Source organism: Chrysemys picta, chromosome 7, assembly GCF_011386835.1.
Source record: "Chrysemys picta bellii isolate R12L10 chromosome 7, ASM1138683v2, whole genome shotgun sequence".
Classification (NCBI taxonomy): Eukaryota; Metazoa; Chordata; order Testudines; family Emydidae; genus Chrysemys; species Chrysemys picta.
In genome coordinates, this window is record NC_088797.1 from 127860296 (window position 1) to 127887826 (window position 27531).

The following is a 27531-nucleotide window of genomic DNA, read 5'->3' on the forward strand; positions in this document are numbered from 1 at the left end:
CCTGTTAAAGCAAATGTCATAGGTTAATTCTACACAACACAAAGATATATTTTCTTTATTCATTCCAAATTTCTTGCTTTTTAATTTAATTGAGCGCTCCCTTGTTTTTATGTTATAGGATTGGGGAACATGATTTCTAACAAATTTTCCTAGGCCGTGCATTCTTCTATATCCTTCTATCATGTTTCCTCTTGGTCTCCTCCTTCCCAAAAGTAAATTAGTCCTAGTCTCTTTAATCTCTCCTTGTACGGAAGTCTCCTCCTCCTCCCAGCCTTTAAGTATGTTCTTTGTCTTTCTCGGGATTTACCATTTCTAATCTGTCTGTTTTGAGTGATACCGTATGAGAATGTGTCCCTGTTGCCCTTCTTCCTGGGCTGGTTATATGACTGCTGATGTTTGATGGTGAAATAAGGAAGCAGTTCTTGACGTTCCTCTGTCAAGGCCAGTGTTGACATGTAGACAGATTCTTGAATCTGCCACCTGGCTTTGCTTTTGAAATATGTAGAAAATGGTTACCACAGCTGCATGCATAACTTCCCTCTTCCCCTCCTTCTCTGCAACCTGCTGCAAGCAAAGACAATGTGGATCTATTTAATATTGCATTAGGGACTGGCAAAGGCACCTTCTGTTTTCCACTTCATGATTAATTGTTTCAGAAACCTTCATACCCACTCAATCCCCAGAGATAATGTCATTGGCTTTTAATTCCTGCAGATTTGTTCCCAAGCTCCCACCCAGCACGTTTTCTTGTGGCTGTTTCCTTCCCTGCTCTCCCTAGGGAAGGATTCTCTCTGGCTTCCACTGTAACTTTCTCCATTCCTCCCTCCTCTCCTGTTCCCTGGTCATCAAGCTACCATGTCCTAAATTCCAATCTGTGCTTGGATTTTAAGGCAGCATGTCCTATCTCCTTGCAAATTTTAAACAACTAGAAAAATTATTGTTTATATGTCATACAATTAATCTGTAGAACCTACTGGAGCAGGATATTATTGAGGCAAATAACTTGGTAAGGCTAGAAAGAAGGGACTGGACATTTGCATGAATAAATATTGCATCTGCAATTATGCTAATTGTGATAAAATAATAAAGGCTTGTGATCAACAGATTTTAGCATTTAAGGTAGGGTGACCAGATGTCCTGATTTTATAGGGACAGTCCCGATTTTTTGATCTTTTTCTTATATAGGCTCCTATTTACCCACCCCACCCCACCCCCGTCCCGATTTTTTTCACATTTGCTGTCTGGTCACCCTAATTTAAGGTGATCACCATCTGGGTGCAGGAAAAATTTCTCCTGCTATTTCAGATGCAGTCAACTCTGGTTTTCAGCACCTCCAGTAGTAGGAGACTAGCAGCCATTTGTCAGTTTTGTTATTCTGATTTCCAGGCTGAATTCTCCCTCCAGACCCTGAGCTGTGTGGAAATTACATCTGGTTTCCTCTTTTTTTTTTTTATTTTTGTATTTTAAAACTTCCTCCCCAGATTGTCTGGAACCTTAACAGAGTACAAATGCTTTTCTGCCTTTGGGGGTTTGTTTTCTTTATAGAAACCTCAGTAACATAGTAGCTATGGTTACCTTTCCGTAGTTTGTAACTAACATTTAAAATTCTACCCATAAACAGAGGGAGAAAACATGTCAAATTGCAAAAGCTGTATCCTGCTTCCCCTTCCAGACCGAGTCTAAACGAGCATGTTGCATTATGCTACAGAGTCTGCCCTCCCCCACTCTGGGCCATGGGGAAGTTCCATAGGCCACCATTTCTCAAATGCGGCCACCATTTCTCAAATGCGGCCACCAGTGGGTTTCCCTGCGGCCATGGCAGTTTCTGGGCAGTGGGGAGGGGGAGCATCAGCCCCTCCCTTTGCTCACTGTTGCTTCTGCATGTGCGGCCTCTCTGGAGACACAGGTGGGACACAGAGGTGAGGAGGCGAGAGGCGAGGTGGGCAGGGGGGTGAGGAGGCGAGCGGTGGGTGGGAGTCTGGCGGGGGAGTAAGGAGGCAAGTGGTGAGCCAGCAGTAGGGTAAGGAGGCGGGCGGACGTGGGGGCGAGTCTGGCCGCAAGCAGTGGCGGGTGTGAGGAGGCGAGCAGTAAGGCAAGTGCTGGTGGGGGAGCTGGTAGGGGAGTAAGAAGGCAAGCTGCGAGCCAGGGGGGCGGGTCCAGCTCCAAGCTGGGGAGTGAGGAGGTGAACGATGAGCCACCAGCAAGCGGGGGGTTCTCACGGCTGGCAGGGGGGAGTCTGTGGCAGGGCAGTGAGGAGGTAAGCAGCGGGTGGGGGGGTATGAGGAGGCGAGCGGCGGGTGGGCATCTGAGGAGGGACCCAGGAGGCGAGCGGCGGGTGGGCATCTGAGGAGGGACAGGACACAGGAGGCGAGCGACGGGTGGGGGTCTGAGGAGGGATGCAGGAGGCGAGCAGTGCATGGGGGACTGAGGAGGGATGCAGGAAGCGAGCGGCGGGTGGGGGGGTGAGGAGGCAAGTGGTGGCACATGGGCAGTGGATTGAGCCTCCCTTTGAGGAGGTTAGCTCCCGACTCCACCCCTTCCACCTGCAGTCGGAGCCCCGAGACCCTCTGCCCAGCCCTGTGGCTGGAACCACAAGCCCCCGGCCTGGAAAAGCCCTGAGTGCCCCCCCCCACCCTCCTGGCTGGAGGAGCCCCGGGCTGGCCAAAGCCCCGAGATGGCCCCTCCCCACCCACACACATACACCTGCCTGGAGGAGCCCTGGGCTGGCTGAAGCCTGGAGTGAATCCCCTTCTCTCCCCCCGGGCCGGCCGAAGCACTGAGCACGTCCACCTTCCCAGAGGAGCCCTGGGCCAGCTGCAGCTGTGCCCCCGCTCCCCAGACCCAAGCCTCCCAGATTCGTTGTTATTTGGACTTCTATTATGTCAAAGCATTTTTAAATTTACTTCAGAATTGTTGTACAGACAACCACTTTTACCAAAAAAGCAAAAGAAACAATAATAAAAAAGACAAGAACGTGCAAAGCACCTTATTTGTGTTCTATTCTTAGGTCCAGTAAAGAACAGATAACTGCAATATTTTTATTATGGAGTCTACAAAAAAAATCCCCAAACCTTACATAAATAAATTACAATGATTTGGATGTATATATGTGCATATTACTTTATTAACTTTAGGAAAAATAAATAATTTTAGGAAAAAGTGTCAGTATGGCCACGAGCAAGAGTTGGTGGCCACACTGAGGCCACCAAAAAATTTGTTGCGAGAACCCCTGCCATAGACTACTGTCTTCTGTGACCCTACAAAGCAGGTTTCCATACTTGGCTGGGTCACATTGCGTTCCCTCAGTCAGGGGATTCATATTTTGGGGTAAATTGAATAACTGCATAATCATATAACCACAAAACCCATGTCCTTCCTTGCCCCTACCCTTTCTGAGTATGCAATAGACTCATTTCACTGTCAATCCATCGGTTAGTCTGCATGGTCTTTGGGTCAGAGACCCATCTCCTAGGCATCTTTTGTGAAGTGCCTAACATGCTTTTGGGTGCTATAAAAAAAAAAATAACCTGCCACAGGGCACAATAACCTCCTCGCTATAGGAACCCTCCAGTGCCTATACTGATGGATGTTAATTATGTAAGTATTCCAAGGAGAGAGAACTAGGAGCAATAGGATGTAATTAAGACAAAGATAATTTAGGAGGAACCTCAGGAAACATTTCTGGACAAGATTTTTCATACTGTGGAATAGTATCCCAGAGGAAGTAGTGGAAGCCTCAGTACTTAGAATGTTTAAACCCAGACTGGACAAAGCAATCATGGATATACTGAAGCTTTGCACTGATCCTGGGGTGAATGGACTAGATGCTGTCTATGGCACATTTGTTAGTGACTGAATGGATCCTGAGTATGGATTATTGCCCAGTTACCAACATTGATGGTGGTATAGCCCACCTATTTAATGTGGTGTTTTTTTGTTGTTGTTGTTGTTGTTTTCTGAAAAGTGTCTGTAAAAATGACCCCTTCTTCCTGAACAGATCTGCTACCTCTCTTTATTCAGAGAGGTGTGCAGACTTTACTGACAACTGTTAATATAATGAGGCTGCACAGGTATCAAGGGCAGAATGTGACTTGCAGAATCTTTATTACCGATGGTGATATGTGAACCAGAGAGAGCTGAGCTTGCCTTTCAGATCAAAGGCTGAGTTTGCCAGGTGAGCAGTTAGAACAACCATCTTTTTACTTGTATTGAACCAACTTCTGTTGGTGAAAGAAACAAGTTATTGAGCTACACAGAGCTCTTCCTTCCGTCTGGGAAAGGTACTCAGGGCTTCTACACACTAGCACTTACTTTGGTATAACTTAAGTCCCCCAGGGGTGTGGAAAAGCCACTTGCAGAGCGATAGAAGGTACACCAAACGAAGTGCTGAAGTTAAAGCTCTCCTGCAGACATAGCTACTGCTGCTCTGGAAGGTGTAATTATCTCAACGGGAGAGACTGTCTGCATCAGCAGTGCTCCAATGGCACAGCTACATCCTACAGCTGCGTCACTGTAGCAATTCTAGTGTACACTAGGATGGCAACTAAATACGAGGTTGAGCAGATAGTTCAGTATAAGTAATTGGCGCATATTCTAAGGCACCATTCAAGATGAAGTGGCCCGTTAACAGCTCTGTAGTCAAGACAAAAAGGGGGGTGAGTTGGTTTATTATGACCATGATTTTTAATGTCTAGCAAAGTTGTGAATTTAAGCATCCAGGCAAGCTGGCCTATGTCATAAATGGTTACATACACCAAAAATCACAGCAATAGTCATGTTACTCCCAGCCACTTAGTGCCAGTCATTTACCCAGGTCAGTTGAATCTCAGATCTCAAACCAAAGACCGTGCCTGTAGCTAAATAGAAACTTCTATCATAAGCAAACTCTATATGTCCTTTAGGGCTAACCCAGGCAAAACAACTGGGGGTCTTTTGCTTATGCTTAGAGATTCTTGCCCCTTTAGAGTCCAAGCAGCAAAAAGAACCTGCGCAACACTTCCAAAAGACAAGCCTGGGAGCTTAATGTCATAACTTGGCTAAACACTAAAAATCATGGTCCTAATAAAGATACTGGATTTATGCAAAAAGAACAGGAGTACTTGTGGCACCTTATAGACTAACAAATTTATTAGAGCATAAGCTTTCGTGGGCTACAACCCACTTCTTCGGATGTACTCCTGTTCTTTTTGCGGATACAGACTAACACAGCTGCTACTCGAAACTGGATTTATGGTTATTACAACAATCTGTAACCTCCCTTTTTGTCCTATGATTATAGGGGTGTTAATGGGCCACTTAGCCTTGAATGGTCCCTTACAATATATGCTAACTAGTTATGCTAAGCTATGACCTTGTATTTAGCTGTGACAGTACCTTTTCCAGACCTAAGGAAGCGCTCTGTGTCGCTCAAAAGCGTGTCTCTCTCACCAACAGAAGTTGGTCCAATAAAAGATATTATCTTACCCACTGTCTCTCTAATGTCCTGGGATCAACATGGCTACAACACTGCTTATCTTTTTTACTTGTAAACTGAGCAAACTGTTTCTGGGATTACTGAGAGATGATAAACATGTAGGCTGCAAAGTATTTTTATAGTCATTTTTCAGAGTTTAGCCATTCTTTGAAGCAGGCGGCATGTGTCACAAGCCAAACAGTAAACCAGGGGTCCCCAATGCAGTTCCCATGGGTGCCATGGCACCTGCCGGGGCGTCTAAGTGCGCCCATGTAGTGGCTGGCGGGTGAGCATCCGTCGACAAGCAGCATCATCCAGAGGTGTCGCTGCCGAAATGCTGAATCAGCGGCATTTCAGCGGCCACGCCTCTGGATGATGCTGCTTGTCGGCGGCATTTCGGCAGTGCTGCCTATTGACGTTGCCGCTTGTCGGCGGCATTTCGGCGGATGCTCATCCGCCGACACAGTCCTCCATGGCTCAGACGAAAAAGGTTGGGGATCACTGCAGTAAACCAACTCTTCCTCTCTGCAGGAGCTCCAAGTGTGTGAAGGTGAGGGGCCCAGGGCACAGAAGGGGTGGGGTGAAGAGCCCAGATTTGTACCGTTGTGATTGGAATTTGTGGATGCAGCAAAGCTTGCAAAAATTAATTATAAATCAACTTTTTTTTTCCCCCTCCTTTCCCAGCTGTATTTTCCATTTTTCTTGTGTTTGGATCTAGGTGGTGAAATGTAGCAGATGGAAGTGAGGGAGGGCAAAGCTATCTCCTTTTAAGAGTAGATCTTCCTCTCATATACAGTCTGGCCAGAGCCAAGGGAGTCTGAGTGTTAGATTACTTCAAAGACTGATGAATAATTGCTTTCTGATTATGTCCAAGACACTATTTTTCTTTGAAAAGTGCCAGCACAGCCAGACATATATCTGCCTCTGCTTACGTCCCAAAAGGGGAAGGCACAAGGTATTCTCTTGGCAGCTTTTGCGTCCTATTACCAAACACTTTGTGGCACTCTCTTAGTGGAAGCCTGGGACTGAAGCAGGTTGCAATCATGAGTTAATTTCTGCCTTAATGAAAAATCACAGGGTGACCTGCTTCTAAGTTCCTTCTGAGTCATACAGAGTTAAACTAACCCCTCCCACAGCCATGGACCGTTAAATAGCTCTGTTTCACATGCACCTCTCGCTAAGCAGCTCAGAGCCAGCAGAGGCTGAGAAAGGAGGGGAGAGAACACTGGCACTGATGGACGAGCCAAAGGGTAAGAACAAAAATGTGTTGCTCTGAACTTAAAAGCAAAATCCGCCTCTAAAGAGGAGGTGGGGGAGAGGGACTTTGGGGCGCTTTTCAAATGGCTCTGACCTGCTGTGACGTCAGCCTCACCACAAACAAAAGTTTGACAAGTTAATGAATATTCATGAGAAGTTTATACTCATTGAGATTTGTCATTCAGGAGTGAACTAATTTTGAGATCCTCCTGCAGCCAAATGCATCTCAGAGCAGCACAGACTACACAATCACATTCATTTCTCATTACAGAACTCAATGCATATGTTCTGAGACGATGAATTCATCGTCAAATAGATTTATTTTGGTCTATGCTGCTTGCAGTCTTCTGCATTCCTTCCCTATTGTGAAATTAGCACACCATTCTCATCTTGGAGTTCAGTTTCTCAGACAGTGTAGAGGAGCACTGACAAGTGATTCTGAGCCTGTGTGTGTGTGTGTGTGTGTGTGTGTGTGTGTATGTAGGTTTGGGTTGATGGGGGAGGGGAAGAAGGATTTGCAGTGTCTGTAAAGAAAAAAGAGGAGGCAAGATGTTTATAACCTTTGGCCCTGGGGCTGTGTTATGTGAATGTCAGCCCAGAGGGTTGCCAGTTGTTGTTTCACTGCAGTTTGGAGACAGCAGGTATGTGTGAAATTAGCCACTGGGGGCTCATGTCATGAAGAGAGTGGGTGTCCCCTGTGTGACTGCAAAATGAGAACAACCTTGGAGGGTGTGTTTCTTGCAGAGGGTGCTTCTGGTGGTAGAAGTCTTGCCATGAGACCTCTCAACACAGGGCAGGGAATATTTGGGCAAAAAAGGGCAAACACTTGGAAGAGCATAAAGGTGTGAGGGTGCCCTGCTAGGGGGTAAGGGCATGACTGGGTATGAAGGTGCTGCTGCAGCAGGACACAAGGAGTTCTCAAAGCCTGGGGACTCTTGATATGCAGCTGGGAGGAATCTCACAGCAATATTCTAGGGCAGAGAGTCTTATGGGGGCACGTGAGGAGAGAATGATTCTTAGCTCATGTTTGTTGGTGGCGGGGTTGTTTGACAGCAGGGTGGTTCCTGCTAGAGCTAACAGTTGCTCTCCATTCTGGTGCTGGCATCTCAGATTTATCGTCCTGGTGACATGAGTAGGTACGAACATGACACCTGTAGCACATTGGCATGAGGTTTCATGTCGTCAATATACACACCCTGGAGCTGAAATTTAGCCCAAACATTGACATCAGCATGGCAACCTTTTTTCACAGAGCAGCCTGCAGCAGAATTAAATCTTCACCTTTTCTCAATACATGATGAGGCTTCTAGATGGCATTGTCATGGAGCCTTCCTTTTATAATCAGCTGGAATATTACACATAGCAGAAAGCATATCACCTATCATCTGTTATGTTCAACATCTGGCAGAAACATTTCCTACTTTAGAATCTGCTTTTTCTGTCTGGCCATTTTACACTCTGTACTGTAACTTGCACTTTACAGTCTGCTCTGATCTATAATTTCAGCCTGATGTGAAGAAATGTAGCAAGAATCCAGGCAAGTAGGAGGCTGGGCAAGGTTCTAGGCAGAAACTTTGCAATGAAACAGGGAGAGAAACTTTAGGGATAATCAAAAAGAACAGGAGTACTTGTGGCACCTTAGAGACTAACACATTTATTAGAGCATAAGCTTTCGTGGGCTACAACCCACTTCTTCGGATGTAGCCCACGAAAGCTTATGCTCTAATAAATGTGTTAGTCTCTAAGGTGCCACAAGTACTCCTGTTCTTTTTGAGGATACAGACTAACACGGCTGCTACCCTGAAACCTGTCTTTAGGGATAATATTATTTCTTATTCTAATAAAGTTCTTTGTTCAGTGTTAGAAGAAAGTGACTCTTTTTCTGTAATTCTTTACCATTGTCACAATGACAGGGTGTCAGCAAATGATTCATTCTGAACCAGAATAAATAAAATGCCAAAGTTCAGCTCTCCAAGAGTTTTGAGGAGCCCATTGGATGGTCTAAGTGAAAGAGTTAGGTTTATTAGGAACAAAAATTATAGCAGTGGTACGGGTTTGTTACTAGATGGAGATAGTAAAATTGTTAGCAATTATGCAGCAACATTTAATATTTCTGTACTGTATTTTGAAAGAAGGATGATGATTTAGTCATATCAGATGAGGCTGATGAACCATTTTCCAGTCCATTAGTAACAAAGGATGCTAAACAACATTTACCAGGTATAGGCATTTCTAAATGCACAAGCCCAAATAACTTGCATTCAAGAATCTAAAAGAGGTGGTTGAGGAGATCTCTGGCTGATATTCATTTTAGTAAATCTTGGAATACTGGGGAAATTCTGGAAGAGATCTAATGTTGGGTTGATATTCAAGAAGACCAAGTGGAACAATCCAGGTAATGATAGCCTGACATCAGTCCCAGGTAAAAAGATACAAAAACTAACATGGGATTTCATTAATAAAGAGTTAAAAGACAGGAATATAATTAATGCCAATCAATGTGGTTTTATAGAAAATAGGTCTTGACACACAAACTTGATTCAATTTGTTATGAGATTAGAAGTTTGATAGATAAAGGTAATCACATAGACTTTTGTACGGTGTTTGACTGACTTAGTACTGCACAGCACTTTACAATATCAATAAACCAGGATGCTATTTTTTAATGTACATGGTTGATTAAGAACTGGCTAACTGGCAGATCTCAATAAGTAATTCACAATCATCACTGAATGGAGGTGTTTCTAGTAGTGGATTGGTCATTGCCATTTTGAGTTGTATTCATAAGAGCATTACTTGGTACAAGAAGGGGATAGTCCTCTACTGTGTAATTCATGTAATTACCTGAACATAAGAATGGTCATACTGGGTCAGATCAAAGGTCCATCAAGCCCAGTATCCCGTCCTCTGACAGTGGCCAATGGCAGGTGCCCCAAAGGGACTGAACAGACAGGTTATAATCAAGTGATCCATGCCCTGTCACACAATAAAAAAAACCAAAATGAATTAATGGAGATATCCCATCTCCTAGAGCTGGAAGGGACCTTGAAAGGTCATTGAGTCCAGCCCCCTGCCTTCACTGGCAGGACCAAGTACTGATTTTGCCCCAGATCCCTAAGTGGCCTCAAAGATTGAACTCACAACCCTAGGTTTAGCAGGCCAATGCTCAAACCACTGAGCTATCCCTCCCTCCCCAGCTTCTGGCAAACAGAGTCTAGGGATGCCATTCCTGCCCATCCTGGCTAATAGCCATTGATGGACCTATCTTCCATGAACCTATCTAGCTCCCTTTTGAACCCCGTTATAGTATGGCCTTCACAAAACCCTCTGGCAAGGAGTTCCAGAGGTTGATAGTGCGTTGCATGGAAAAAATACTTTCTTGTGTTTGTTTTTAAACCTGCTACCTATTAAGTTCATTTGGTGGCCCCTTGTTCTTGTATTATGAGAAGGAGTAAATAACACTTCCTTATTTACTGTCTCAACACCACTCATGATTTTATAGACCTCTATCATATCCCCCTTAGTCGCCTCTTTTCCAACCTGAAAAGTCCTAGTCTTATTAATCTCTCCTCATACGGAAGCTGTTCTATACCCCTAATCATTTTTGTTGCCCTTTTTCTGAACCTTTTCCAATTCCGATACATCTTTTTTTAGATTAGGTGACCACATCTGCACTCATTATTCAAGGTGTGGGCATACCATGGATTTATATAGAGGCAATACGATATTTTCTGTCTGATCTATCCCTTTCTTGATGATTCCCAACATTTTGTTCACTTTTTTGACTGCCGCTGCACATTGAGTGGATGATTTCAGAGAACTATCCTCAATGACTCCAAGATCTTTCTTGAGCGGTAACAGCTAATTTAGACCCCATCATTGTATATGTATAGTTAGGATTATGTTTTCCAATGTGCATTACTTTGCATTCATCAACATTAAATTTCATCTGCCATTTTGTTGCCCAGTCACCCAGTTTTGTGAGATCCTTTTGTAGCTCTTCACAGTCTGCCTGGGACTTAACTATCTAGAGTAGTTTTGTATCATCTGCAAATTTTGCCACCTTACCTGAAAGATATAGAAAAACTGATAGTAGCTTAGAGAAGAGCAAGAAACATAATCAAGAAGCTTGAGTGACAGAGAAAAAGATTACCTAACTAGGTAATAGCCCCTGAGGGCTCCCCTGACTTGCATCGCTGCTTCTAAGGCCCCTGCATAGCTTTGTAGGGGTGCAGAATCACTGGTGCAAAGGTCTATCCTGGCCTCTATCACCGAGGAACCTGTTTGGGCTAACTGGCAGAGGCATGCAGGCACATACAATTTTACCAGGATCCCCTGGGTCAAATATATGCACAGTAGTTCACCAAAGGGTGGCTTGTGATGTCTCTACTGAGAGTCAGTAGCCCACTGTTCATCATACTCATTTTGAAATGTATGTATGGGTAATGTTTAAGGAATCATATATCTGTACTGAAAGTTATATTCTTAAGGCAGGTCACCAGAAGGTGATCAACATGCCCCCGTCAGGCAGGAGGGAAAGGACACTTACCTCTTTCTGGCTGGTTATTTGTATATTGTCTGCTTTACAATGGAGGCCAAATGCTAATCAAGAGATTGTAAAATCAACAAAGGAGCACACAGGAGAAAACAACTAGCAGGGAGGGACCATGTTTACGAGTGAAGACAATGGATAGTTGGGGTGCAGAGAGATGCCCTTCATCCTTCACTGGGGACACAAACTGTCAGTGTGTTCGGTCTTGTGAAAGGAAGGTCACAGACAACCTGACTGGAAAACACTGCAAAGACTTTGGGTGAACTAAACTTCATTAGAGAGGAAAGTACCTTTGTAATTAAGTATAGGCTCTAGACTGTGTTAGGATTTTATTTTACAAGTAACCATTTGTGTCCAGTACTTCAGCTTGCTACTTCTCAAATCTCTATACTTTGTTAAATAAATTTTAACTTGTTTTCACTATAAACATGTTTAAGTGCTGCGTGTTAAACAGAGTGGTGATCTGAGGTGGAACTGGTAAGCTAGGTGCACTGCTTCTTTGGGGACAGCGAATCTGTGAATACTATGAGCGTCCAGTGAACCAGAGTCTGGACACTCCAGAGGGATGCTCAGAGAGTTCAGGGGTTGGAGTATCCCTATATCTAGCCTGTACAGAGAGAGGGGAGTATTTGTGTTGCCCGTGGCTATGGTGTTGAGGAGCTCACCCATGGCAGGCACAGACAAGGCTTGGCAGCAAGGTGCCTCACAACCCTGGGGATTTCTTGGACACATCACAGCTACCCCCTCTCACTTTCCTGGAATGCCCCTTGCATCCCAGGACTCCTGCTGATGTGGTGTGCAACTAGCAGAACCTGCTCCGTACTAGGTGTATTCCCCAGGGGGCCATTACACCAACCTAATTCTCCTCTCACACCAGCCAGTCACTAACTTCCATGAGTTGACACCTAGTTTGCACCAGAGTCAGTGGAGAATCAGGCCCTAAGGATGGAGATGATTTATTTATCATGGTGCAAGGAGTTATAATTAAGAGCATTGGAAGGAGTTTAAGGAGATTTTTAGGCTGAATATTGGGACACATTAGCTGATAGTGAGATTTCTTGGGCTGTGGGATCATCTCCAAGGGGACAGGGGTGAGGCCTAGTGCTTGGCTGGAAAATGTATAACCGAACATACCTACTTTGGCTTCTGGGAGATAAGCGAGATGGGATATCTTCCATTTCTTTCACTACAATTCCTTTCCCATCTATCCTAGGTGTACATGAAAGCTGACTTCTTCTCCCAACTCTGGAGACGGTCCCCTCGTAGAGCAGGGATGAGGTTCTCTGGCAGGACACTTCCTGCCCAGGTTTTGCTTTTCAGACAGTTGTCACTTAGTCTCAGGAGGGGAGGAGATGAGTTTAATTGAACAGGAATGATACCCAAAGCAACACCGTGATCTGCAAGAGCTAGATCTTGTAAGTAGCAATGCAGTAAAGAGCCAGTGGGAGGAGTGGGAGTGGCTTAAAGGAATAGAATGTAATCAGCCAAACCCATCTCATGCAGATTCTTTCTGCATAACATTTCTAAGATAAAGGCTTTCCTATCCAGCCGTACAGCTGCTTTCATCATATCACCACTCCATTACTACAACATCCTTTTCTCACGGTTTTGACAAATGCACTCTTGCCCTACGCATATCCATTCAGAATGCTAGTGCAATCTCCTAGCTAGCTGCTCTGACCATCTCACTCCTCTCTTTGCATTCCTCCTCTTCTCTGTTGCATGAAACATAAACTGCTTGTCTTCATGTCAAGACCCCTCATGGCCTATTCCACCCCACTTACCAGCTCTTGTTCATTAGCAAAAATGTGAACTCCTGCCACCATTCCTCACTTGTTACATTTTCAAACATGCACCTTTGTGTATTCTCCCATGCTGCCCCTCACACTTGGAAAGAGCTTCCTAAGAACATGCACAAAGCTACCTCATTGTCTTCCTTCAAAACTCGCTACAATCTTTGCTGTGATTCCTCCAAAATCTTGATAATGGTCAGGTCACTGGCATTCTGAAACCCCTGCCTGTCCTGTAGTGCTGACCAATGTTGTCTCATTGTCTTCTTATACCCCCACCATCTGTTTGTCTGTATCCAGACATTGTTTCTTATCTCCAATTGTGAGCTCTTTGGGACCGGGACCATCTTTTTATTCTGTGTTCGTGCAGAGCCTAGCACAGTAGTGTCCTGGTCCTTGATTGGTCCCTAGGCCAGCGCTATGGTAATACAAATAATAATAAGAGAGATGAATGTTCCCAGCTGTGTTTATTCTCAGCAGCTGCGAGACTGGTCCTGTTTCTGATTATACACAAATCCTGTTTTCCTAACCAGGGATGAATACGCTTACATAAGGTAGTTCTGATTTGGACAAAGGCATTGTAATTTAATTGAGGTGCAAATTAAGTTAAAGGATCTTGGTTTAGAATTTGTATTTCCTCCCATGTTTTTGCTCCTCTTGAGAATGCTTGGTCTGAGTATTTCGGATCAGCATTAGGTCCTTCCTAAGGAAGAGAATTGAGAATGAAAAATCACCCAACTTTCACTGTAGAATGAGGCACAATATTTTGGGGTTTTTTTTTAATGTAGACTTTTATCTTCTCAATCAAAGCTCAGGCCATTAGCTGGCTTTTAAGCTTTGCACGGGGCCAGGAAAATGTGAATTAGCAACCCCAGATGGGGACTTCTGTACTGTCATCTCACAATGGTCTATTATTTCATTCTTCCCACAGGCCTCTGAAGAAAGCAAAGCTGTGGTAACTTTGCTGTTACTGCTGCTGTGATTTCTGAGGGTTTGTCTATACATACAGTGCTGCAGCAGCATAGCTGCACTGATGTAGCGTGTCTGGTGAAGACATTCTATGCCAACGAGAGAGTGCTCTGCCATCAGCATAATAAAACCACCTCTGCGAGAGGCAATAGCTATGTGAGCAGGAGAAGTTCTTCCATTGACATAGCGCTGTCTGCATGGGAGGGTAGGTCAGTATAACTACATTGCTCAGGGGTGTGGATTTTTCACAGCCATGAGCGATTTAGTTCTATGGATTATAGGTCTGTAGTATAGATCAGAGACAAGAGCGACATTATGGAAAGGAGTGCAGTGTAAACTCCCCTCTGAGAGCTTCAGCAACAGCTCACTAACACACCAATAAGGGGAGGAAGGACAAGGGGAGGAGGAGAAGGATGAGAATTCAGAGCCTCTGCAGACAGATGATGAGAAGGAAGCATTCTAGGGAGAAGACCTAGGATATCAGGGAAGGGTGCAGAGAGCAGACATAAGAAGGGAGGAAAGTCTGAAGAGGCTGCTTGGACAATGCTGGAAATGATAGCACAGCCACTGTAACCAAAGGTTTTATATTTGGGGAAAGCAGAGCTTGTCATTGAGCCTGATATTCCACATGGAAGGAATGGGGAAGGAGCACTAGCTGTGTCAGCGTTCCTGGCTACTCCAGTGCCAGCCTGTCCCAGCCGGGGCTCTGTAGGGAGCAGGGCAGGAGCGCTGGCTATGAGAAACTCAGGGAGGCAGTGTGCTGTGATGTATAGTGCACTGGATTTGGAGTCAGGAGATCTGGGGTTCTATTCCTCACTATGACACTGGTTTGCTGAGTGACCTGGAGCAAGGTCCTTCACCTCTCTGGGCCTCCAGTTCCACAAGTGTATAGTGGAGATAATGATACTGACCTTTGTAAAGGGCTTTGATCTATGGATGAAAAGGGCTCTACAGGAGCTTGGTATTATTCCTGGGGAAAGACTACAGTTTAGTAGCTGCAGCAGGGCTCTGAACAGTAGGAGTAAGGACCAGTTCCAGCGTTACCTGCCCATTAGCCACTGCCCTGCTTTTGGGGGAAATGATGGTTCTGGAGAGTGGTGGTGTCAAACTTACAAGCCACATGACAGGAGAGAACACTCTGGAAATATCAGGGGATGCTGGGAGGGGTGATAGAGACCCTCCCCTGGGCCACATGTGGTCAGGAGAAGGCTCATAAGGTTGCCTTACGTAAATTAGGTAAATTAAGTTGTCATGGGATAAGAGGGAAGATCCTTTCATGGATTGAGAACTGGTTAAAAGACAGGGAACAAAGGGTAGGAATAAAGGTAAATTTTCAGAATAGAGAGGGGTCACTAATGGTGTTCCCCAAGGGTCAGTCCTAGGACCAATCCTATTCAACTTATTCGTAAATGATCTGGAGAAAGGGGTAAACAGTGATGTGGCAAAGTTTGCAGATGATACTAAACTGCTCAAGATAGTTAAGACCAAAGCAGACTGTAAAGAACTTCAAAAAAATCTCACAAAACTAAGTGATTGGGCAACAAAATTGCAAATGAAATTTAATGTGGATAAATGTAAAGTAATGCACATTTGGAAAAAATAACCCCAACTATACATACAATATGATGGGGGGCTAATTTAGCTACAACTAATCAGGAAAGAGATCTTGGAGTCATTGTGGATAGTTCTCTGAAGACATCCACGCAGTGTGCAGCGGCAGTCAAAAAAGCAAAAAGGATGTTAGGAATCATTAAAAAAGGGATAGAGAATAAGATGGAGAATATCTTATTGTCCTTATATAAATCTATGGTATGCCCACATCTTGAATACTGCATACAGATGTGGTCTCCTCCTCTCAAAAAAGATATACTGGCATTAGAAAAGGTTCAGAGAAGGACAACTAAAATGATTGGGGTTTGGAATGGGTCCCCTATGAGGAGAGATTAAAGAGGCTAGGACTTTTCAGCTTGGAAAAGAGGAGATTAAGGGGGGATATGATAGAGGTCTATAAAATCTTGAGTGGTGTGGAGAAAGTGAATAAGGAAAAGTTATTGACTTGTTCCCATCATATAAGAACTAGGGGCCACCAAATGAAATTAATGGGCAGCAGGCTTAAAACAAATAAAGGGAACTTCTTCTCACAGCACACAGTCAACCTGTGGAACTCCTTGTCTGAGAGGGTTGTGAAGGCTAGGACTATAACAGGGTTTAAAAGAGAACTGGATAAATTCATGGAGGTTAAGTCCATTAATGGCTATTAGCCAGGATGGATAAGGAATGGTGTCTCTAGCCTCTGTTTGTCAGAGTGTAGAGATGGATGGCAGGAGAGAGATCACTTGATCATTACCTGTTAGGTTCACTCCCTCTGGGGCACCTGGCATTGGTCACTGTCGGTAGACAGGATACTGGGCTGGATGGACCTTTGGTCTGACCCAGGACGGCCATTCTTATTCTTATGCCTATGGGAATGAGAAAATTCTAGAAGGGGTGTGGTTAGCTGAGGGCAGCAGGAGACAAGCCTACAAGCGTGGCACTGAGGTGCATTGGGGCTGAGTAGGAAAGACAGAAACATGGGGCCCAGCACTCCTGGCTCAGGCAGATCTTTCCTGGAACTCATGAGGTGTGCAGTAGGGAGAAAGGCCCTCACCACTCCTGGCCACAGCACCCAGCAGCTCCCATTGTTTTGAACAATGGGGTGGAAGAGTCTCCGTTGTCCAGCGGGAATGGCTTGTTGCTGAACACTTGTAATTCTGACCCCAACAGAGCGTGATTGAGGTAGTGCTGCTGCCCTTGCACTGGTCTCCCTGAGTTCAGGCTCTTGCCCCGGGCACTGACTTTGGATAGATTAGCTGGAAACTGATGTAAGAGGAAAGCTGTTAGGAACAGGACAAGAGTGTGAGTGTCAGAACGAGGCAGGGATTACAATGGGGTGGGTGAGAAGCCTGGTGAGGCTGGTCAGTGAGGGTGAGATGCCAGTGGGTCAGAGCACGGCTAGCTGGCTGACTAAGGGAGGGAGGTGAGTTAGGTGGGGCAGGGAACTGGGGGAAGGAGAATGCCCTGTGGGGTGAAGAACATGGCTGGGAGTGTGGAGCAGGGCACTTGATGGGATGGGTACTTGGTGGAATTGGCAGAGCCAAGCATTGCTTGGGGCAGGGTGTCTGGGCTGGGGAGAAATTGCTGCGACATCATTGAGTAAAGTAAGGGGAGCCTCCTGCCTGCAGGCCGCGTTCTGGGTCACCACAGGCAAAGCAGCAGCCAGCTCGCACAGGGACAGTTCATGTTTGTCCCATTGTCACTACTGGACAATTGTTAATGTACTGAGTTGACACTGGTGGCCATCTGGATTTGGGAAATTCTGCACCTGAGCTAGATTCACCACTAGAGTAATGAGGCCCAGGCCTTGGGCTCCAGCATGGCCTCCATCCCCAACCAAAACTGAGGCCTCAAAGGCTCTTTTTCCCTACACTGGAGCCTCAGATGGTGCTCCCTCTGCAGTCACATTGCCAGGGGAGGTTTGAGATGGAAGGAAGAAGATGGTAGAAATGGGCTGCCTTGAACAGGGGAAAGAAATAGGCCCATGATAAGTGAAGGGGGCAGGAGTTTGATGAGCAGAAATGGGATACAGGATGTTAAATATTGACAGAAAAACTAAGAGAGGGGAGAGGAGTGTGACAAAGTCAGCTACAAGAGAGTGGTCCTGTTGAGTTCTGGGACATATTGGGTTCCGGGAGGTCGGTGGGTATGTTAGAGAAGAGAGACAAGCTGCTGCAGGGCTAGTGGCAGTAGGAAGACAGGCTTCCTCAGGGTGAGAGGCTGCTCTCCTCCCTCCAGGGTGAAACCCCCAAAGCAGAGTGCTCATTTTGGGGAAGGACTGACACCCCGGGGCTGACAGCAGGACAATAGCACCCCAGGAAAGGGGGTGGGGAAAGGTATCCCATTTTGTTTTGTAAGTTGGTTTATTTTTTTGTTTGCTGGAGGAACCCTCCTTGGGCCTGCCCTGAGGCCTACTTGAAAGGACTGATAAGAGTATACTAGGGGGAAGACAAACACTCTCTAGAGTGGGACTGATTTAACTAGGCTCCTGCCATTGCCAGAGGGGGAAGTGCAAAGGCCCAGGAGATAGGGGAGGCGCCTCGCCTTGCCACAGGAGGCATAGATTGGAATGGGGCGGGACAGACACCAGAAGCATGAGGAAAAGGAGAGGTGAGAGGGGAAGAAGCCCTGTGAGCTAGAGAGGGTTTCAGGCACAAGCCCTAGATTGTGAATTTCTTGTCACAGAGATCTTGCTATATTAGGAAAAATAATGTAATAAATGAGGAGACAGCAGTCTGCTGTTTCATGACTTGTCAGGACAGACACACTCTTGCTGGTATCAGGATAAATGTTTGGACAGTAAACTGTTCTAATCACTGATCCTGAACCAAACTAGTGACTTTAATGAGACACCAACCCCCATGCTTCCTGCTGCCTGCTCAGTCAGCTAGGCACACAGGACTCAAACCTGCAAGGCACTCTGCTCAGCTTCTCACAAGGGTGCTATCTCAACTTGTGACGACTTCAGTAGGAGCTGAGGGCATTCAGCACTTTGCAGGATTGAGCTCTTGGTCACTGGAGAAGCAGGGGGCAAAGAGATGTTCCATGCAGCTTTTTCTTAATTTGGTCAGGTTCATGCTTAAGTGGTTCATGCCCTTCCATTCCCCCACCTACAGCACCCTCAGACTTTGCCCTGGAGATGCCTCTTTCTGGTATTCCAGGTGCACACAGGTGGTCACAGTGCCCCAAATGTCCACCAACTCGCTTTCCCCAACCAAGAGGTGCATGGCCAGGACCTGTGGCTCCCCCGCAGTTTGGGCAGCCGCACCAACCAATAATAAGCCCTTTAATTTAGTCCCTGTATTTATAAAGTACCTTTCACTGTGTTGTTTGGGCTCTTCCCTGCTCTGGGTTGGGGATTCACTGTTGATACAAGTGGTGCCAGTAAACTAGCCTAACCAGGATCTTGTGAAGCTTCATTGTCTTCTGTATGTCTGTAATGCCAGTCACTGTAGCAGCTATGGGCTAACAACACTCTTGGATTAAAAAGTGCTATAGACAGGCTAAGTAATATTTATTGCTTCAGTCCCGGCTGCTCCCTTTGTCTCTAGGTACAGTGCAGGAATTTTGGCTGTTGGGAGTGTGATGGGTTGGACACACACCCCCATCTGGGATGCCACCAGGTGTGCTGGGGTCCCACTCAGACCTCCAGCCCTGCCAGCCTGGGTTTCCCTTGCACTGGGTTGGTGTGCCAGGCTCTCAAGCCCCTTTCCGGCACACACCCAGGCAAGACCACACCCAGTTCCAGACACACACTGCAGTCAGATCTGTGTGAGAAGATTCAGCCAGCGCTTGTGTGCACACCCACTGTGCAGAGGTAAACCCCAAATACTGTCTTGCACTGTATAGAAAGATCTGCACAGCTCAAGATCATAAAAATTCACCCTCTCCCTCAATGTGAAGAGAGAGATGCACAACTTCTTGTGCCCCCCCCCCCGCCCCAGTTAGAAATTGCACAACCTGGGTTTAATAATAAAATCTGCTTTTTATAGTTAATACATTTGTTTAAGTGATTATAAGGGATAGCAAACAGAACAAAGCAGATTACTGAGCAAATAAAACAAAATACACATACTAAGCTTAAGATCTTAAAGAGACTGGTTTCAAGAAGTAATTTCTCACCCTAAAAAAACAACAAGGAGTCTGGTGGCACCTTAAAGACTGACTAAAGATCTGTTAGTCTTTAAGGTGCCACCAGACTCCTTGTTGTTTTTGTAGATACAGACTAACACGGCTACCCCCTGATACTCCTCACCCTAAATGGTATTTTAGGCAAGTTGCAGAGTTTCTGTAACTTAGAGTTCCAGTTATTTCTTCTTACAGACTGGACCCCTGTCTCAATCTGGACTCACCCCTGCCTTTTCCCTCAGGTTAGTTCCTTTGTCCCTCCAAGTACTTTCAGCAGTCTTTCTTGGGTAGGCAATGGAGGAGAGTCCTGTTTGCCTTACTCCCCAGCCTTAAATACAATTAACATAAGGTGGGAATCTTTTGTTTCCCAGTCTTGACCTCGCCCTCCTTTTAGTGGAAAATTACTAGCAGTCCAAGATAGTGTTTAGTACCAAGTGACAGGACCACCTGACCTAGTAGTGTCACAGCTACATTCCAGGACGCCTCTCAGGAAGAGGAGAGATTAGTATCTTCAAAGTCTTATTGTTTCTTCCTCATGGCCCATCAAAGCTGATGGCCTGTTATCTGGTGGGTGTCTCCCAAATACACACACAGTTGTAATTGTTACATAGTCAATATTCCTAACTTTATCCAGTTTGTATGCATATATCATTTCTGTATCTAATCACATTCAGTAAATCATAACCTTTCCAATGATGCCTTACAAGCCCCATCTTGCATAAAATATCTTAAGCCATATTTATATCATAACCATATTTCTATGAAGAATATGGGGTGTAACATCACAGAGCTCCCGGACATCTGAGTCCCAGACCCTGTTAGCAGGACTGGCAGTGAATGGTGAAGAGTGCTTGTGTTGGGATGCTCATAGCTGCTCCAGTCACAGTAAGTTTGTGTGGGGAATGTTGTTGCCATGTGCTGGCTTTGCTGTGAGGATGGCTGCAGGAACAGTCATAGATTCCAAGGCCAGAAAGGACCATTGTGATCATCCAGTCTGACCTCCTGTAGAGCGCAGGCCAGAGAATGGCCCCAGAATAGTTCCTATAGTTTAGAAAAACATCCAATTTTAATTTTAAAATTATTAGTGATTTTCCAGCCCCTGGAAAATTGTTCCAATGGTTAATTACTCACCATTAAAAATTTACTCCTTATTTCCAGTCCTAACTTGTCTAGCTTCAACTTCCAGCCATTGGGTCATGTTAGACCTTTCTCTACTTGATTAAAGAGCCCTTTATTAAATATTTGTTCCCCGTTAGGTACTGATAGACTGCAATCAAGTGACCCCTTAGCCTTCTCTTTGTTAACCTTAATAGATTGAGCTCCTTGAGTCTGTCTCTCTGACATGTTTTCAAAACTGGTAATCATCCCTGTGGCTCTAGAACAGGTCTGGATCGCTTTTTAGTGACTCTGGTCTCTCTGTACCATCCCAGGGATCTGCTCACCATGTGACAGACTGGCAGCAGCTCCAGATTTCGTTTTGTTAATCTGAGATCATGGGGAGAAGTTGTTTCACTTCCCTGGTTCGGAGGCTGGTAGTAACACCCAGGGACAGGCTGCATTGTTCTCTTGTCAGATTTCATTATAGTCTCTGCTCTGCACCAGAGAAATCAATGGTGTTGTTATTTGAGGAGGAAGTAGTTAATCCAGAGACTTACTCTGATGCGGTGTCTGTCTGTGTTCTGCCATGGAACCAGTCCTGACCGTGTCCTGGCAGGAGGGCATTTTCTAGATCAGAACCCATGACCATTGCTCTAAAGCCTGACTTCCATTTTGGACTGGGCACACACACACTGGACACTTCTGTTATAGTTTGTGGTGGGTGGCACTCACCACTTCGAGTGCACCCTTCCCCTGGTGTCAGGGTGTGATGCAGACACTTTCTTCAGCTCCCAGTGTTCACTGCAGGCTCTCAGCCTACCTCTGAAGGTCATCTGTGGCTCAGCCCTCCGGCCAGGGCACACAGTTCAAACCCCTCCTGGGGTACAGAAAACAAGATGAGCCTTGCCTTTCGGGGCCAGTTTTAAATAAAATGCTTTCTTATCCTTCTGCGGCTCAACTTCCTCTATGGAGTTAAATCAGCAGGTTCCTCCTGAACTCCTGCCACTGACTGTGGCCAGCAATAAATCCTGTCCCAACCCGGTTCCTTTGGCTGTGGCCTAGGGAGCATCTCTCCTTGCTCCCTGGGCCCCAGCCAAGAACAGCCTTGCTAGCAGCAGGTAGCTCCAATTATTTCAGCCTGCTGGGCCTTGACTGGCTGTTGCTGATACCCTGCCCTTCTAGTTGGTGGAAGACCAGTTCTCAGTGGTTCCCAAATGGCTGCTCCCCAGGAGGCTTCTCTAGGCAAGCCCAGAGGTCTAATAGTCGCTGCTCTATTCCTCTCAGAAAGCTGTTTCCTGGGCAGGGTGCAGCAGGGCCTCCAGCCGGGGGCCGTGCAGGCCTGGTACACCCCATCATGTACCTCCCTCTGTAGGGAGGAATCGGGGTGTTGGTCTTGTCAGAGTAATGTCCCCTCCTAGTTGAGGGAGGAAAGTCTGTGTTCCCCTGTTGGGATCCCTAATGGTGTCATTGTGAAAGCATGGGGCTGTAATGCCAGCTACCACCGTGTAATGCGGCATTGGTATCTTTTTCATTGTCCGCATCCCTTTTAAGGAGATGTAGTCTGTGACTAGCTTGAACGAAAGTCCTAGAAGGTTATATCACAGAGCCACTACTGACCATTGTATGGCCAAGCATTTGCTCTATGGTAGAGAACCTGGTTTCCTGTTGTTGGAGTTTCCTGCTTAAATAAAGAATTGAATGTTCTACTCCTTGGAAGTGTTGCGGAAGTATGACTCCTAAGCCCACTTCAGATTGTCCATGTGCAAGATAAATGGTAATGAAAAGTCTGGACATCAGAGTACAGTTTGTTGCTCCAAGATTTCCTTTATTCTTTTTTTTAAAAAGTTTTTGAACTCCTGAATCCACAGGACTGTTTTCATCACTAGTGTCTTTGTAACGTCTGTTAATGGAGTGGCCAACATCGTGAAATGAGGTATAAAGTGACGGTAGTAACCCACTCTTTGGAACTAGCAGAATGTTGGGCATCGTTAGGAAAAGGTTAGATAATAAGACAGAAAATATCAGACTGCCACTATACAAATCCATGGTACATCCTCACCTTGAATACAGCATTCAGTTCTGGTCATATAATCTCAAAACTGATATATTCGAATTGGATTAGGTACAAAGAAGAGCAACAAAAATGAGTAAGGTATTAAATTAATAGGCAGTAGGCTTAAAACAAAAAAAGGAAGTACTTCTTTACACAACTCAGTCAACCTGGGGAACTCATTGCTTTATGCAGTTGTGACGTTATTGACATAAACTGGGACCATATAGATCATTGTTGCAACCAAGGTCCTGTAGTGGCACCCAAATCTTGTATAAAGGGGGTCAAATGGGGTGTCTAGGACAAGGTTATGGTTTACTGGTTATGATTATGCTGTCTATATGTATGTATCAGTTTTGTAGTCGAAGTTATGAATATTGGCTCTATACTGTCTGTATGGCAAACTTATGCTATGCTTCTGGGTGACATCCCAGACAAGCTGAGATTAGCTCTGCCTAGCCTGCTTGATGGCCCATTAAGGACCATCAGCTATACAATGGACCCATTGAGAGAAGGCAGATACGCCTTGTACCTCAGCAAAGTATGCAGGGACTGGCCCATGTGACTCCAGACTCCATTTTTGCTGTAATTTTCCACAGTAAGAACAAAGAGGTGATCTTACACCTGGAAAAGACTATATAAGGCTGATGCCTGATCTCCATCTTGTCTTCAATCCTGCTTCTTACCTCTGGAGGGGCTTTGCTACAAACTGAAGCTCTGAACAAAGGACTGAATGACCCATCCCAGCTGGGGATGTATTCCAGAGACTTGATTTGAACCTGCAGTTTACTCCATCGCTGCTGCAAGCCTGAACCAAGAACTTTGCCATTACTGTATGTAATTGATTCCATTTAACCAATTCTAACTCTCATCTCTATCTTTTTCCTTTTATGAATAAACCTTTAGATTTTAGATTCTAAAGGATTGGCAGTAGCGTGATTTGTGGGTAAGGTCTGACTTGTACATTGACCTGGGTCTGGGGCTTGGTCCTTTGGGATCAGGAGAACCTTTTTCTTTTACTGGGATATTGGTTTTTATAACCATTTGTCCCCATAACGTGTGGCACTGGTGGTAATACTGGGAAACTGGAGTGTCTAAGGAGATTGCTTGTGAGACTTGCGGTGAGCCAGTGGGGTGAGACCGAAGTCTTAGTCTGGCTGGTTTGGTTTGCCTTAGAGGTGGAAAAACCCCAGCCTTGGGTTGTAACTGCCCTATTTGAGCAATTTGTCCTGAGTTGGCACTCTCAGTTGGGTTCCGCCAGAACCGCATTGTCACAGCAGTGTAGAGGCCTTAATGGGAAAACAGAATGTCTGGCACATCTTGTATAACAATTTCCAATTAGCTCTGAGGGAGCACTAGGGAGGTAACCAAGGGGGTTGCTGACGCTAGCCAGCCTGCATGCCCAGGGCCCCAGACAGCTAGTTGCCATCTGAAGAACATGCTAACCGGGGAGCACTTCTATACAGAGGAGAAGCAGGGTGCCTCGGTTTTACCCTACTGCATCCCAGTATGATGGGTCAGTAGTTATCAATAGATTTGGGCTGCTCTACTCTCTCTCACTGGTTCACCTACTAGTAAGGGCAAGAGTCCACCTGTGTGACAAGTATTAGCATCCGCACCCTTGGCCAGGCTGGAGAGATTTATTTCTCTCATTCTTTCCTCAAACTCAGTCCTTCCCTGATCACTGGAGTTCTTCTTCTGTAAACTCTCTACATTTGTCATAGTGTTTAAGACCAGAAATTGCCATTAGATCATCTAGTCTGACCTCTTCTACGTCACAGGCCAGAGAATTTCACCCAGTTACCACTGCACTGATCCCAATGACTTATATGTAGCTAAGGCATATCTTCCAGAAGACTCCAAGAGATGGAGCATCCACTGCTTTCCTTGGTAGTTTGTTCCAATGGTTAATCACCCTCACTGTTAAAAATGTGTACTTTATGTCCAATTTGAATTTGTCTGGCTTCAGCTTCCGGCCATTGGTTCTTGTTCTGGTTTCTCTGTTAGATTAAAGAGCCTATTAGAACCTCGTATACTCTCCCTGTGAAGGTTTTTATTCACTGTAATCAAGGCACTTCTCAGTCTTCTTTTGGATAAGTTTAACAGGTTGAGCTATTTATGGGTCTCACTGTAAGGCATTTTCTGCAGCCCTCAAATAATTTTTGTAGCTCTCTGCTGCACCCACTTTATAAACTCGTTTCTGATTTGCTGCCCTTCTTAACATCTCGATGTCTGCCAGTTGGCATCAAGGGATCCCTGGATTACAGAGGTCATAAGAGGTGCATAGGAGTTTACAGGGATCCCCTGGGTCTGATTTCTATATAATATTGTGCCAAAGGGTGGCATGTGTGGTCTCTACCAGCAGCCAGTAACACACAGTTATAATAGTGAAATATATGCAAGGATAATATTTAAGTTATGTGTATATCCTGGAAATTATGTTCTTGATGTTAAGAGCAGTTTGGCCTGGGACAGGAGATGCATATCTTTCTTTGCCTGGTCAAAGGTGTATTGTTCACTGTGTGTCTCAAACAGGGCCGGCTCTAGGTTTTTTTGCCGCCCCAAACAAAAAATAATTTTGGCTGCTCCCCCGTCCCAGCCCTGGGTTCCTCGCCGCACCCCCCTGCCGCCCCAGCCCTGGGCTCTCCCACACACACACACACACACACCCTGCCGCCCCAGCCCTGGGCTCTTCCTCTTCCCCCCGCCCTGCAGCCTCCTTCCGCCGCAGCCCTGGGTCACTGGTAACTCGCTCCCAGGGCGGGTCATTCAGCAGGAATTTTGGATGTGCACAGAACACAGACAGGATTGGTTCCCATATGGTTACAGAACTGCAGTAAAGTGGAACAATTTTCAGCTTGTGTGATTGGAGGATATCTGGATGCATATTATAAGACTGTCCTACATAAATGAGGAAAAGTTGAGGTGCCTTTATTATTCTTTTGTTCCACTCTTTCTTTCTATGGGGAATTTGCCAATGCAATATCACTGTCTTCCTTTTAAACAAACAAACAAAAGGCAATGGCTGTTGAAAATAGCAATTCCAGTCCTAATAACCACTGGGAAGCATTTCTTGCTCAATTTTATCCTATTTTTTCTACAGCAAGTTACAGTGGATCAGTATATTTGATTTGGGAGAAATGAAGTAACAGCCGCCCAAACTGAGCTTGAGCACTCCTGAATTTTGAGGTGTCCAAATCTGGAAGGCAGGTGCTGGGGCGGGGGCTGTGGCTCCGCAGGGGAGCACGGCAGCATGTATGCAGCAGCGTGTCTGGCGCTGTGCGAAGCCAGACACACTGGTCTGAGTGGCACAGTAAGGGGATTGGGGGGTTGGAGAAGGGGTAGGGGGTTCTGGGGGGGGCAGTCAAGGGACAAGGAGAAGGGGTGGTTAGATGGGTCAGGGGTTTGGGGGGGGCAGTCAGGGGACAGGCAGCAGTTGGATAGGCATGGGAGTCCCAGGGGTTTGTCAGGGGACAGGTAGGGGGTGGGGTCCTAGGGGGGAAGTTGGGGGGGGGGGGGTCTCAGGAGGGGGCAATCAGGGGACAAGGACCAGTGGGGCTTAGATGGGGGTGGAGTCCTGGGGGGCAGTTGGGGCAGGGATCCCAGGAGGGGATGATCAGGGAGCAGGGGGATTGGATGGGTTGGGGTTTCTGTGGGGGGTAGTCGGAGGGAGTGGATGGGGGCAGGGTGGGGCTACCCTCCCTCCCCATGGAGTGTCCTATTTTTTTGAATGTTAAAATATGGTATCCCTACTCACAGTGCAGTTCTCCATTCAAAGCAGGCTGCAGTGTGAGGTCTCAGCTTCCTCACTCCCTCCCTGTCTTTCCAGTTGGTAGTGGCCAAGGGAATGCTGGGAAATGTAGTTCTTTCCCTGCTCCAGGGCTGGCTCTATAGGCAGGGAGCTAACCAAGGAACTACAGCTCCCAGGGCCCCCTGTTGGTTCTCAGCTCCCACGCTGGATCCCTGCCGCCCCTGCAAATGGGCTGCCCCAAGCACGTGCTTGCTTTGCTGGTGCCTAGAGCCGCCCCTGGTCTCACAATGCAAATCTAGTTGTATGTGAAGCCAGATGCTGATTACAAGACTGCAAGGTTGGCAAAAGACTGAGGCCATGGAGAAGAATAATCAGCAGAGGATGTCTACTTTATGAATAAAGATCAAAAGAATGGGGATTTTTAGGGGATTGCAGAAAGACCCACAGGGTCCTTCACTTAGGGGACAAGCTGTCAGCGAGCTTGTCATATGAACAGAGGATCACAGCCTACCTGGTTGTTAGCTTTTCTCACAGGGTTTATCTTTGAGACACAAGAATGTCTTGGCAGTTAAGTCTAAGCGCTAGAAGGTGTACTATAATTTTATTTTAGATGTAGCCAATTGTTTCCAATACTTCTTACTAGCTATTATTTGAATCTCTGTTCTTTGTTAAATAAACTTAGCCTTGTCTTCACTATAAACCTTTAAGTGCTGTAAGCTGAGCGAAGCGATGATCCTGATGTGAGATGGGTAAGCTGAGGTGTATTGTTCCCATGGGAACAGTGACTCTGTGAGTCCTGTGGAACAGGGGCTAGCACTCCAGGGGGTCGCTCAGAGGAATCGGGGGTAGCAGTGTGCCTATTGCTTACCTGCAGAGAGACATCAGGGCCTA

At 45.9% G+C, this 27531-nt stretch overlaps 1 protein-coding gene across 11 annotated transcripts in view; it reads left to right on the forward strand.

Annotated features, from left to right (window-relative positions):
• ENTPD1 (ectonucleoside triphosphate diphosphohydrolase 1) overlaps positions 1-27531 on the forward strand; it is a 100970-nt gene that overhangs the window by 19686 nt on the left and 53753 nt on the right. For 3 of the 11 annotated variants that reach the window (XM_065552715.1, XM_065552716.1, XM_065552726.1), the window contains exon 1: positions 6422-6702. The exons of 5 other annotated variants lie outside the window; for them this stretch is intronic. In XM_065552715.1, coding sequence (XP_065408787.1) covers positions 6618-6702 — 85 coding nt within the window. In that variant the 5' untranslated portion in view covers positions 6422-6617. Of the gene's footprint in view, positions 1-6403; positions 6703-27531 lie in introns of those variants that run through there. 3 more of the 11 variants (XM_024100470.3, XM_065552717.1, XM_065552725.1) reach the window with 2 other exon arrangements.